Source organism: Protopterus annectens, chromosome 4.part0, assembly GCF_019279795.1.
Source record: "Protopterus annectens isolate FY-2018-M chromosome 4.part0, PAN1.0, whole genome shotgun sequence".
Lineage (NCBI taxonomy): Eukaryota > Metazoa > Chordata > Ceratodontiformes > Protopteridae > Protopterus > Protopterus annectens.
Window position 1 is genome coordinate 578,642,754 of NC_056733.1, and position 14,368 is coordinate 578,657,121.

The window sequence follows — 14,368 nt, forward strand, 5'->3', positions numbered from 1 at the left end:
CCACCCATGTCCCTGCTGGACAGGGGCATTGAGTGATGATTTGTCTAAACATGGGCTAAACTCTTGGCTAGGCGTATAAGGGCCTCAGGGCCAATAGCCTAGTAACCTCCTATGATCTATGACCCTATGGGATGAAATTGAGTGCAGACAAGACAGCTGTCATGGCAACAAATGGAGGAATCAAAAGAAACTGAAAATTGAGACAGAAAGGAAAATAGTGCAACAAGTTACCAGTTTCAAGTATCTGGGAGGGGTAGTCAAGAAGGGGTGGCTAAACAAGGAGGTTAAAGCTAGAATCAGGACTGCTGCAGCCAACTGACAGAGCGAGAGTCAGGGGCTGTGTGTGACAGAAGAATGCCAAAGAAGCTGAAAAGTAGGGAGCACAAAACAGTGGTGCATCCAATACTTCTGTATAGTACACAGAACTTGTGCAGTGAAGGCAGAGTGGTTCACAGTGGTTCAGTCACATGTGTAGTAAAGCAGAATGCACTTTGTTGAAGATGATTTGGGTGAGACAGGAAGGAGGAAATGAGGACATACAGACAAGGGATTGGGGGTTGGCATAATTGTTAAAGTGTCTAAGTCACAGACACAAGGTACAGAGTTTAATTCTCACCTTTGGTCACTCTCTGTTTATTGACTAGGCCTGTAATAGTCTGTAGAATGATTTGTAAAGTATTTACCTATGAAGACATAAAGAGGAGGATGGATTGTATGACAAAAGACGTGACAGTAAGCTGTGACTGTCAAAAATTGAAGGAAAGAGGCACCAAACTAAGAGAAGTAGCTACAGTTGATATAACACCACAACCTCATGTAGAAAAATGGGGAAAAACAGGATTGATGGTGATGACTCCAAGTATGTCACTTAACCAGACTGTGTTTTGGGGCAGTTGGGAAATTGAGTTACTCATCCCAGTGCCTCCTAGACCACATGCCCTGTAATTAACTATGAACATAACAATAACTTACACAATGTACGCATACTATTGTATGTGACTGAATGCTGAAAGTCATGCAGTCCACTAAAGGCACATGCATTGCTTCCTATTTTTTGACACTGTCACAACCTAAAGTCATTATAGCACTTCCTAAGTAGCAAATGGGCGAAAATACTTTAGATTCCTAAGTATATTTTATTTGCTTGTATCAGTCATAATAACAGCTGCAAACTTTATCCTGTATGTCAGCATAGTCACCAAATCAGACTTTATTTCCATGATCTTGTGATCAATCATTCCATGCTCAGATTATGTGATGGTGCCTTCCTACAATAACTTGTTTCACTTCCCACAATTTAGCCCTATTAGACTGAAGTTCTTTTTAACAAAGCATCACACATTTGACATTACCCTCCCACCACAGGCAAAGTGCACACCTGTACTGTTTAGTAAGAATGACTTGTTGCATTGGTACTCTTACACTGTTGATAAAGAATTACGGATAACAGGTACAATCTATGAATTAGTAAACACTTTTCTTAACTATAGATAGATCAATATAATGTTTATACTTGGTGATCAAGAAGCTTTAACACACTACCAAGGATCAGACAGTTCTCCTTGACAGCTCCACTAAGAATTTTTGCAAGCAACAGACACAGATACAACAAACATTTAGTGAAGGCTCACTGGTTCCAACAGTGGGAACTACACTTAGCAATAGGCTACTTAGCAATAGGCTATGGATTACAACCGTGACAATTTCCATGTTACTATCATGCTACTGGAGACATTTGTCTTCAAAACCTTAACTAGTTGCTATGACTTATGACACACATTTTGCAACCTGTCTCTTTTAACAGAACTGATTTGACATCTATTGTCCTTACATGGAGTATGCCAAATAAGGAGTCAGTCATATCCTTGTGCATTTAAGCCGAACAGGTTCACAGTCACAGCATTTTGAAGTTTATCTTAGACCCAAGCACATGCAGAACCCATTCACACCTCACAAATGGTACATTTAAATTTTATCTACTTTAATGACTTGCTGTACAGCTTATTGTACAGTGATGACATCAGCTTAGCTGAGCCACATGGTTTAGAACATGAAGATCTTTGCATAACCATATTAATTATGGGTTGGTTATCCAAGTCATAGCTGTGACTCTATAATCAGTGGAAGGCTTTTGATGTATACATTTTTTCACTAGCCAATGTATTTTAAATATGCTTGATTCCACAACATGTTAAGTCTTACTTAGCTAACAGATACTGAAATATATCTCATGGAAATGGTGGTACTACACTTGACATAAACGTTATATTACTTAAATAACTTGTGACTAGTTAGCACACACTTATAACAGATGTGCAACTTGGTAATTAAATTAATTTTTTTTTCATGGAAAGGGTGGTGCTTTACCTGCCATAAGGTATACAAAACAGATGCGTTAAGTCACTGGGTCAGCTAGACAGTCCCCAACATGGTCCTGACTACCTGCAGTTATTTTTACAATACTATATACAGTAGTCAAAGATTATAATTTGGCTGTTTGTCACATCATTCTTAACTCATTCAATCCTGAACAACAGGAGGCTAATTAACACCTTTGCTTCCTGAGAACTTCTAGGCCAAGAAACCACTTGCTTCCCGAGTGCTTTTCTCTAACACACTTTACTACATTTATAATATCTGATTAATGGTGTGAGTTACAAAAAAAATTAAATATCATAGCTCTTTGATAGACAATGAGTTATACATTGGTGTTAGTATCAAAGGTCTGTGTGCAGATGGTTATTTTATACTGCAAATTTATGAAAGAAAAACTGCATTCTGTTTGCCAGAATTACTAGTGTTATAGTGAAACAAAGGGTTATATCTCTGCAAGTGTCCAAGATGGATACAATATATCAGTGACAGAACTGTTCAGCTATTCCAAGAGCTTTCCAATGGTGTATGATAACAGGGGATAGCATACTGCCGTTTTATAATATTACCAAAACTATGCAAATTATATATATATATATATATATATATATACTAGGCCCAGTAGTTTAATGCCACCATCATCTGCTCAGCTTCAAGGCTTTCCACTTCAGCAAATGACTCAAGACTACTTCACTTCCATAGAATCGTGGCTAAACGCTCATCAGCTAATCCCGAATACTAAAAATCAAAATGAATGCTTCCCATGCCCAGATCTCTTTCAACAACTAGTACATCCTTTAATATTACTTCAACAAACACCACCATCATAGACACTATAACAGATACCAAGCTACTAGGAGTCATAAAAGACCATAACCTAAATTTTTTCCCAAGTAGCACTCGGGGCCATTAAGAAAACTCACCAAAAACTGGGCTTCCTCTACTAAAACAAACCCTACATCACAGATTCCTCAAGAAAATCCTTAGCATCATCCTACCTTCTCTAAGTATCACCCATATTAATAAACATTCAAGCCACCCTACTAATAAATTAGATACATGCTTTAACAAAATAGCCAAATTTGCAACTAATGCAACCTACTGTACACACCACTGCTTAACACTATAAAGAAGCTCAAGTGGCTAGAACTACCTAATCACCTTTACAGTCACTCAGCTTCAAACTGCCCACAAAGCAATACACGAACCACACACATGCCCTTCTCTACAAAACATCCTCAAGCACTATGCCCCACCACTTACCTTCACTCAGAAAATCAGAGGTTATTAATCACTTTGAAATCCAGTAATACAGTTGAAGATTCACTACATTTTCCCATTTCACCACAGACACTGGAACTCCTTGCCTATCCCACTAAAACTGGACAACTGTGCATTTAAATTTAATTAATTTAATATACTGCAAGAGGGTCTCACAGCAACTAATGACTGGTGCCAAAGTCTAGGCCTCAAGCTAAATGCAAAAAAATGTATCATCATACCATTCGGCAAAAACACGACCCTACTGATTACCACATCAACGGCAACCCCCTAAGCACACAACCTGTGCTGAGAGACATGGGCACTCAAGTTGATAACAACCTCAAATTCGACCATCATGTAGTGGCAGTGGTCAAAAAAGCTTTTTACTTGGTTCATCTAATAAGTAAAGGGATTGCATCCAAAAAAAAAGGAGATTATTACCTCTCTATACTCCTCCCTCATTAGACCAATAATTGAGTAAAACACCCTGTTTGGAATGTACCTCTCCAAACATTTGTACCAACTGGAAAGGCCACTGAAATACCTCACAAAGAAAACCCATGGCCTCCCACACCTGTCCTATGCAGACAAGCTGAAATCACTATCACTCTACTCAGTATCGTACAGATTGCTCAGGGGTGATCTGTGTCTTGCCTACAAGGCAATCTCAGACCCTGCCCTACTAGAGATGCTCCATATCCATAAGCCTAACTCCTCACGCACTACCCATTCAAAAAGCCTGAAGCTAATATGCAACATCAACAAAACCTGCTGGAGAGACAGGTTTGTCTCCCAGAGGCTGCCCAGTCTCCTTCCCATACATGTCAAACAGAGCACCTCACTGACCCTCTTCACAAGCAACCTTGAGTGGATGGGAGACCATAAATTTTTCCCAGCAGTTCCACCTGTGTCGCTCATTGACAGGGGCGACAGGTGCTGACTGAAGTTTCTTTTTGGGGATAAATTCTTGGCTAAGCTTGGAAGGGCCCCAGGGCCATTAGCCTAGTAATCTCCTATGATCCTATGAATAGTCCCCATTTTTTTCATGACATATTGTAAACACTCCTTAATAACCCCAGCTGCAGGCATCCTGTGCTGACCGTTTCACTGTCATGCTTACCAAATTATGCCAGCCTGTCAATTCCCTAGGTTTATGTATGCCCATTTACCAGGACTTTGGAAATTAGACTTTGAAAACGGAAAACTATACTAGTTTCAGGAGTACAGGGAAGTCTCCTGCAAGGATAAGTATACTCTTACAGGATACACAGGATCTCTGTTTTCTTGATGATTATACTCTTGTAGGAAACAATGAGTTAATACAATCACTCACAGAAAGGGCAGTACTGCAATAGACACAGATGAGTCTCATTTTTTCCCATATAAGAAACTGCAATAATGACCAACTGCTTAAGACTCCATTATTTATTTATTTATTTTATTTTACATTTGTTAACCGAAAAAGTCTGATTTGGAATGAGCCAATTTTCAGAGGAGACCCAGGGAGAAATGCTCCAGACGCATGTCATAGAGCCTTCTCCACACTTGCACACCTTTCTTCTCTGCAGCATCTCACACACCAAGATAATACCTGGCTAGTGGCCGCACTACTGGCATGCTGCAAAACTGTGACTTGTTGCCATGGTAACTGTACCGAACTGCATGAACTCGTCACATCAGAAAAAAGATAAAGTGTGTTTGCATTAATGACTAGCCACTACCCACATAGAATAGGAAAACGGCATATACGCTACAACCTATTAACTACTTTCAGGAATAGATATGCTGAACAGGTGTGAAAGATGTGACCTACTGCATGACAGCTTGTCCAACCAGCCTATGTCTTACATGTACAGCCCCAGCTTGATTGAACTGACAATGAACTATGTCCAAAAGCATATAAATGCTGCATACCTGTCTTTTGAGCTGGAGTTAAATCTGATGAAGCCCAATTAAGGGCAAAAGTGCTCAACTGTTCAACTTTCATTTTCAATAAAGAATTATTGATTTTCAAACAAGTTATAAGTTCTATATTATTAAATAAAACTCCCAAACAGATAAAACAACCAGTGAAAAAGCAAAATGTACTAAGAAAAAAACAGTAACACTGGTTGTAACAAGGCCAAAACAAGAGTATTTAATGGAGTAAGCGCTTTCACTGATACACCGCAAGCAGTGTATCCGTGAAAGTGCTTACTCCATTAAATGCTCTTGTTTTAGCCTTGTTACAACCAGTGTTATTGTTTTTTCTACGTTATAAGTTCTCCATAACTTTGGAATTTCAAATGAAAATCTCCAGTCCATCATTCTTCTCCCCTAATTTCACAGAGCTTTGTTCAGCACCTTTGCTCCTTAAAGTACTTTTTCTTGTTTGTCAAAATTATTATTCCAAGTTGAATTATTAATGCAATGTTATCCAACCTTTTATGATTCTGCAGAGCCACTAACTCTAACAGCTGTATGAACAATTCCAAAAGAGATACTATGGTGTAAGTGGCACAAGAATGCTTGAGATATCAATACCAATTTTTTTCGTGTGCATTCAGAATATCAAATATAGGTAGTACTAACCGACTTTCAGCAAAAGTATCCATTTTAATTGAGCCATTAACAATAGCCATTCCCTGTAAATTCTGCTGAATCAGGATACAGAAAAAAATAATTACAGATAGACATGTCACTGTAGCTGTTACAATTGTCGGAATGTGTACATTTAAGTACATTCACATTCCTAAGCAATAATGTTCTACCACTTGCTCATTAAAAGAATAAAAATATCATCGCTAGCCATCATATCCAACCATAAATCTCAACCACCACGGATTAAAAATCACAGCAAAGCAGTTATGAAGCATGTATTCAACCAAAAACGTCACTTAAAGTATATGTTAATAAACACGTATCTACCGAGCTCAACTTAAACGTCTGGTCTTTCTTACCACGTCCTTCCAGTTACTAATGCATCGCAATTTTTATGCTAATATGCTTTCTTAGTTCACAATACCTTAAGCTAAAAGTGATTTTTGCAGAAATGCATATGTATTCCATCCTGTCTATTACAGAATATAAACGTGAAAAAAACCCACCACAACTGTAGCTTTAAGCAAAACAAGAAAGTTTTCCAAAATATATTCGGGTTGTGATTTATTTCTCTAACAAGTACTAATGCAAAGCATTGCACTGCAACAACAAAATGAATCTTGTGCACAAGTGCTAACTACACATTTAACATATGGACAGTGATCTCTTACTTGAATACAGAACGCACACTTACTCCACTTTTCTGCCACGCACTAAGCTGTCATTGACTGCACAGGAAGACAATAACAAGATTATTATAAACAATCAAATGCTAAAAAGAATGAAAATACATGCATCTAGCTAATTATATTTCTCAGCTATCGAATTTAACTCGGTTAGTACTGCCTTGCCGTATCCAATAAGAAACTACAGCTGCCTTCAAGATTACAATTACGTAGAATGAAACCGGAGTCAGGAGCCTGTCAACAGCCCAATCACAGAATAAAATGAATAAAGTCCAGCCAATCGCATTAAAGCCGCTGTTAGTAGTGTGAATCCACGTGATGTGTTGATTTCAAAATACGGAAAACATTACTAGACGGTAGTAATAGTAGTCAATGAAAAGGTTAACTGAAATTTGAAAACAATGGCTTTGACAGCTTCAAGGCTAACTTTTCATAGAACTGTATTTGCTCCTAGGATCGGCCAACAGCTGTGTGCCTCGAGGTCGAGGAGCCGGTGGTACTGTAACCAAAAGCAGGATGCAGCAAGGTGAGTGGTCTGAGCAATACAGAAATGAATACAAACATTTTATAAAACGTATCCGTGCAGCACAGTATGACTTTCCGTTCACAAATAAACACATCGCTGTCTTTGGGTGAAATACCATATCTTAAAATCAGTGTCACATCTCTCAACTGTCCAGATTTTCACCTCATATTTTTGGTCTGTTCCTCACAAAATTTGTGGCTTACTGGCAGATCACTGAGATTTAAATAATGACATGCATTTGCATGTCAGACTTTATATCCTTCAGAAAATGCATGCTAGCACAAATCCTGTTATTCCATCAGCTTTCTAAGATTACAAGAGCAGTATTTAAAATCTGTCCTGATTTTTGGGTCTTTGCCCCCCCCCCCCCCCATTATTTTGGGCTTTGTCCACTTTTTTGTGTGTGTTGTGTGTTAAGAGGTTGTGAGGTATGCTGATCTTCTCTAAAAGTACAGATACAAGACTGGAATCAACCGGTGCACAATTTTTTAAGCTTAATCAGTGTAGAAATGCTAGTGTTTTCCAGTTAACACTATTTTCCTGTCAGATATATATATATATATTTTTTTTCATAACTGTATTTATCCATGCTACAATTATCTTTCAACAAAACCTGTTTCTTGTTTATGTACTGCAAGCAGATTCAAACTTTTCGCTGTAAATAATTTCCTTTTTAAAAATATGCCAGTGTCTGGAGAAGATGGCTTATTTAATTATGGGGGATCAGAGATTTGGGAAGGGTACTGGTTGCCGTACCCTTGGCAAGATGCATCCCATAGGCTACTTCAGCAGTGAAGAATTTGAACATCTGCTTTTATAGGTAGCTGCATGCATGGCAGGATGCAACCCATAGATTACTACAGCAATGAAGAATTTGAACATCTACTGGTTTAGGTAAGTACAATTTACAAATGTACCTTTACTTGCAGGGTTGCAACTCTTTTATAACAGAGATAATGTGGCTGCAACCGCCGTACCTCTCAAGTGTACCTTGTTATAAGGAATGTTCCTCCAATTTCAGTCTTAAAAAGTCTATGTTCCTCAATGTTCCACGTTAAAAAGTTCTGTCACACATTCACTCGTTATAACTTTTTTCAGTAATAACCATGACAAATAACACAGATTCATATTAATTAATCAAAAGAATGTTTTGTAAGCATGGTACTTTTCCATTATCGGGGCAACAGTTGTAATGAGCACGTTGAATGGAAAACTATATGCCAGTAAAAAGTGTGCTTGTGTTTCTCCCACTATCTAGGTCAACAACTTTAATAAATAAATACAGCAAATATGAACAATATATTAGCCCAAAATCATAACTTCCCACTGTGTCTTTAAACTTATAATGTAAGATTAATGGCAATATCTGTAGGTGTGCAGGAAATTACTCCAAGGACGTATAGCGGCAAAGCAGGCTTCTTAACATTTCGTTGGGTGTACTTATTGAATTGCAATAGCAAAGTTTGTTTATTGTTTTAATAAACCTGAAATGCTTGCCAGTAGTTATTGCCTGCTAAATGTTACAAATCTACTGCAAAGCAATGTAATTTCATCCAACTACTCAAATTACGTTTCTTTCAAATTTGTATTTTATTTCTCTTCTTGCGTACTCCAACTCAGAGCTATACCACCTGCACTTAAAACAGGTTTTAAACCATTTCTACTGTACCAAATGTTTGTTCTTTTCATCCAAACCAATTCTAGTTTGACTTTACTGTACATTTTGCACCCCACTGAGCTCTGTACCAAATGTTTGTTCTTTTCATCCAAACCAATTCTAGTTTGACTTTGCTGTACATTTTGCACCCTACTGAGCTGGAACTCTGACAGTATATCCCCAAATGGGAAGTTAGTCCTGTTTCTCACAGAGTTGTGACCTTGCATGACGCTGGATTCCTTCCAAACAGAGTTGACATCTAAGCTGCACATTTCTCCATTTGAACCCTGTAGGTTTACTGTTTCGGGAGCCATGGCAGCATCCTTGAGACCTCTCGCTAGTGTTTTACCATATTTATTACTCTGCCGAGCAACACTTACCAGACAAGCCATGTGTGTTGATTGCTGATCAGACAGCTTTCCCCTAGAGCCGTCAAATTATATGTATTGTTTCTTCGCGTACAGCATAGGTGTTAGTCGATGTGATGATCTTCTTATGGGTACATAATTTATGTTATTATTTTTAGAAAAGTAATTCCCTAACCACACATCACTATTTTTGGAATTAAACATGATGTGCTTTGAAAAAAGCAGCGCTGTATCTTTAATTGTTGCCCCGATAACGGAAAAGTACCGTAGCATTAACACATTTTAACCATTCTATAAGAAGTTGTTAGTAAGCCCACAGTATGTGTTCCATATTTTGACCATTTGTTCCATATTTTGGAGAAGGAAGATTGAAAGCCATGGCAACAGTCATCAATGAAATGATTCTTCCAAATTCTGCCAATGTCCCAGTCATCCTTATTTACTTTTTTTTTTTTTCCAACAATTTGTCGCACATTGTTTTTTCTGCACTTGACCAATATGTGTTAAACAATTTCTTTTCTTTCTTGTCTGTTAAAGACAAAGTCCCATTCTCTTAATCTAGCTTTACAAATGTAGTCAGAGTTTCTCCAAGATTAAGCTATTTGTAGATGTCTGAGCAGAGCGCGTTTACTTAATCCAACAACATAGGTTCATAGTTTAGTACTAGGTTAGCTGCCCTTGTGGGTTGTTTTAAGCCTAGTCAATGACCCTCAAAGATAGGAATCAACCCCTGCACCCTGTGTTTGTGAGGTGAACACCTTAACCATTATGCCCATCCCTCCTCCTCACTCTCGCATTCCTGATTCCTTGCTGAAGTGGGAGAGAATACTGGAATAGGACGGTACCTATCTTAGATGAAATAAATAGTATTAAGGGTTTACTATCAAAATTCTAAAACACACATGTTTGAACATTATCATCCTTATAAAAAAGGACATTGGCAACCTCCAAACGCTTGACCCCACATAGTTTGGTTTTGCCAGAGGGAGATCATGCCTGTTAAACTTGGTCGACTTCTTCAAAACCGTCACCAAAGCCATGGATGAGGGGAAGATGGTACACACCGCCTACCTTGACCTAGCCAAAGTCTTTATTCCTATTCCCCACTCATGCATAATAGATAAACTCTTCCAGCTAAGCATCAACCCATATGTTACCAGATTGGTAGCTAACTGGCTCACTGATGGAACCCACTCAGTCAAAATAGGGGAAGCCACCTCTAGTAGAAGACCCATAACAAGCGGCGTACCACAAGGATCAGTCTTGGGGCCTCTACTGTTTGGGATACACTTTTTTTGAGGTGCAAGCCAAAACCAGTGGTCAATGTCGGACCACGTTTGCAGATGACTGCAAGCTGGGCACCGTCTTAAATTCCCCTACTGATGAGAACATCCTCCAAAAGGGCCTTGCCCAAACTAATGACTGGTGCCAGACGCTTGGCCTCAAACTGCATCCCAAGAAATGCATCATTATCCCCTTTGGGGAAAATGGCATCCCCACTAATCATCACATTAATAACGTACTAAGCAAGCAATCAGTCATGAGGGACTTCGGCACCCTGGTTGATAGCAACCCGGCTTTTGATCACCATGTTGCCTCCGTTGTACGGAAGACTTTCTACATGGCCCACCTCATAAGTAAGGGTATTTCATCCAGGAACAAGGAGGTCATAACATCCCTGTACTCCTCCCTTATCAGACCCATTATCTAGTACAATGCTCTCTTTGGCATGTACCTTGCCAAGCACATGCAGCAACTGGAGAGACTACAGAGGTTCCTGACCAGGAAAATCCAGGGTCTCAAGCACTGATCCTATACAGATAGGCTAAGAGCCCTGTCTCTCTACTCAAGTCTCGTACAGACTGCTCAGAAATTACCTGTGTCTGGCATACAAGGCCATCTCAGAGCTAGCCTTGATGGAGTTGCTGCATATCCTTAAGTCAAACTCCATTTGCACAACCCGCATGCAAGGCCTCAACCTATATGACATTAACAGAACTTGTTGGCAAGGCAGGTTTGTGTCCCAAAGACTCCCCATCTGTGGAATAGACTCCCTCTCCATGTCTGGTAGAGTAGCTCACTAGCCCTCTTTAAGAGGAACCTGGACGACTGGATGGGAAACAGAAAATTCACCCCTGGGATCACAGCTGTGTCCCTGCTAGACATGTCAAACAGGTGCTGACTTTGTGGGAACATGGGCAAAATTCTTGGATAGGCTTATAAGGGCCTCTGGACCAATGGCATAGTATCATCCTATAAACCTATGAGTAATGACATACTTGGAAAAAAAACATTGAAAATAGAAACATCGTGTACTCAAAACAATGAAAGCAGTAATGTTGATATGACGATATTCAACATTATTCACATTACCCAACTTACCTTGACTTCCAGTGATTTCCAAGTAATGTTTTGCAGGGGGGAAGCCCCCCTCCCCCCCGACACCCCCTGATAATTATATATACAAACTCTGAGATTGCACTACAGTGAAGAAAAGGATAAATTTCCCAATCCCCACTGTAATGCGATCTCCAGTTAAGTTAAATGTATTCAGTTCGGCGGCATTACATTATCTTGAAAAGAGCCTTTCGACCATCCAAGTTTGCATAACCACCATCTGAAATTTGGATAGTAAACCAGTATTAAGTGTTAATGTGGTACATTGCCTAGGAGTAACAAAATACCTATGGCATCATTCACTACCCTAGTAAGGCAATGCCAGGTATCCACTTTGCACTGGGGACCCTCATAAGAGTTCTCCATGCAGGCAGTCCCAGTGATTCCATTGCTGGAAGTATAAGAACGTCTTGGTCTCTTTCTTGCACCACATGGAAGCTCTTTGACAGTCAGCATCTTTAGAATCCATGGCTACTTTATTAGTTGCAGCCTGGAGGAAAATAGTAACAGAATCACATTGATGCACACTATACCCATCACATGATGTACGTCGATGGGCAGCAGGCAGAGTGATGGTGCACAGTGCTAGTTATAATGCTGCATAGATGAAGACAATATGTTTGGGGTGTGGAAGTCCTGTTGACTTGTATAATATACACACACACAACTGTCATTCCTGTCCAAATTTGCACTTTTGCGCAGCCCCTAAGGGGAGTAGGTTCATTGACCTGCCTGGGCATATGCAGTTTGCTTTGTGGTCATTTATGCAAGTTTACAATCAGCTGCTAGTCTCATTGTGCAGCTTTAATTTGGTGCGTGTTGTGTAAAATTCATGATTCAGAGACGTTTACTCGTACTTGCCTTGCTAGCATAATTGCTATGCTATGTGCCTGAAATTGCACTACAGAAATGTCCATTACCATTATGGTGATATGATTTATATCAATACAAGATTAACTGTGAGATTTTTAGAAAATATAGAGGCAGTTACAGCACTTGTGATAAGGGCATACTTGTCAATTTGTATGGAAGGTGGTGTACTACATATGTGCACACATGCTGTTTTGGAGGGGGTTGTTGTAATAAGAAACTGTAACAAATAACCTGAGAGCACCTCAGAAGTTGTACCTAACATACTCAGAAATTACTTGCTGTGAGGCCACATATTCCTGTCTGTTGCACACCTGCTAAATTAATGGTACGTGCAACATTGGGCAGTGGCTATGCTGTTAGCATATGTTTATTGTTATTGAACTTTATTTTGTTGGGGTGACATGGCAACCTGCTGCCAGGTACATGAGTACCACACACTGTGAAGCAATGCCAAAGGGAGAAAGACAGCAGTAGCCATCCACTTGTATGATTGAGGCCAAATATGTTGCACAAACCACATGTACATATGCACTGGTATCCACACACACTGTGACATCAGGTGTATCTGGTATATGCTGGATGGCATGTTGTGGTGGAGTTGCGCCTATATCCAGCTAAAAACAGCTGCCCCAATGCTGCTGTGGTGGGTCAGGTGTCACACTTTATATTTGATTTTTACTTAAGGGTAGGAGACCCTAGTGTGGATGCAGCAGAAACCCGTGCCCACGTGTTGACCACTGTTGTGTCTTCACATTTACAGGATGAGATGTCTCTTAAGGAGAGCAAGCATCAGGAGAAGTTCTCCCAGGCAGAAACATGCATTTTGCTGCAGGCCTTTGTACACAGCCAGCGAATTCTCCAGACTGATAAAAGTGACCAGACCTTCCACAGTAATGTAGGGCAGACCCTCTTGCAGATATTAGTGCTTTCGGTGGCCATGATAGATCTGTAATTTGTGTGCCATAGGGTCATCAACATGATCCACCATATCCACAATAAGGCAGCTGACCTTGCATGGGAGAGAATGGCCACAAATGGAAGTCTGCCAAGTCAGACTACATCCTCAAACAAGGACGAGTTCCTGACCTCTCTGTCTCATAGAGGACTGGACGTTGGTGCCGAACTTCATCCACCTGTCTGTGGATTATTTGCCCAGGTGGGTGTCCCTGTATATATGTATAATGTAGTACAACAAGCCACAGCCATGAGCTCTCGTATGTTGAATACAGTCATGTTATCCCTACAGGCACTACAGTACTCTGGCAGCTGTGACATCCTGCAAAAGATATGTGAACTAATTTAACTTTGCTTTCCATACTATTGTACAGCTGTTGTAGCACTGTGAACCAGATTAGCCACTAAGTAGTTTTAATACACAAGGGTGTTTCTGGCTCCTTTTACATGTGACTCTGCGTAAAAGTACTCTCTAATGCTGGCAAGCCTGATATCAATGAATCATCTGAACCTGACAAAGATTGCAACCAAAGCATGGCACAGTTGGCAGCCACAGTGCCACTATCAGCCATGGGTACTGTGGCAGTTACATTACCTACCCCTTCCACTAATGCAGCTCCATTGCCTGTGCAACCCACCTCTCAGTCCCAAGTGACCATTAAAGGACAGAAATTGGCCAATACACCAGCAC

General features: G+C 39.9%; 2 protein-coding genes across 3 annotated transcripts in view; one reads left to right on the forward strand and one right to left on the reverse strand.

Moving 5' to 3' along the window:
* The window catches only part of MVK (mevalonate kinase), a 492,094-nt gene extending 484,991 nt beyond the window's left edge, over positions 1-7,103 (reverse strand). The window contains exon 1 of one of the 2 annotated variants that reach the window (XM_044068507.1): positions 6,888-7,103. The gene's annotated coding sequence lies outside the window, so the exon portion shown is untranslated. The remainder of the gene's footprint in view (positions 1-6,887) is intronic. The other variant, XM_044068506.1, reaches the window with a different exon arrangement.
* Positions 7,104-7,212: 109 nt separating this feature from the next.
* MMAB (metabolism of cobalamin associated B) overlaps positions 7,213-14,368 on the forward strand; it is a 379,881-nt gene continuing 372,725 nt past the window's right edge. Inside the window, exon 1 of the mRNA XM_044068508.1 lies at positions 7,213-7,428. Coding sequence (XP_043924443.1) covers positions 7,304-7,428 — 125 coding nt within the window. The 5' untranslated portion in view covers positions 7,213-7,303. The remainder of the gene's footprint in view (positions 7,429-14,368) is intronic.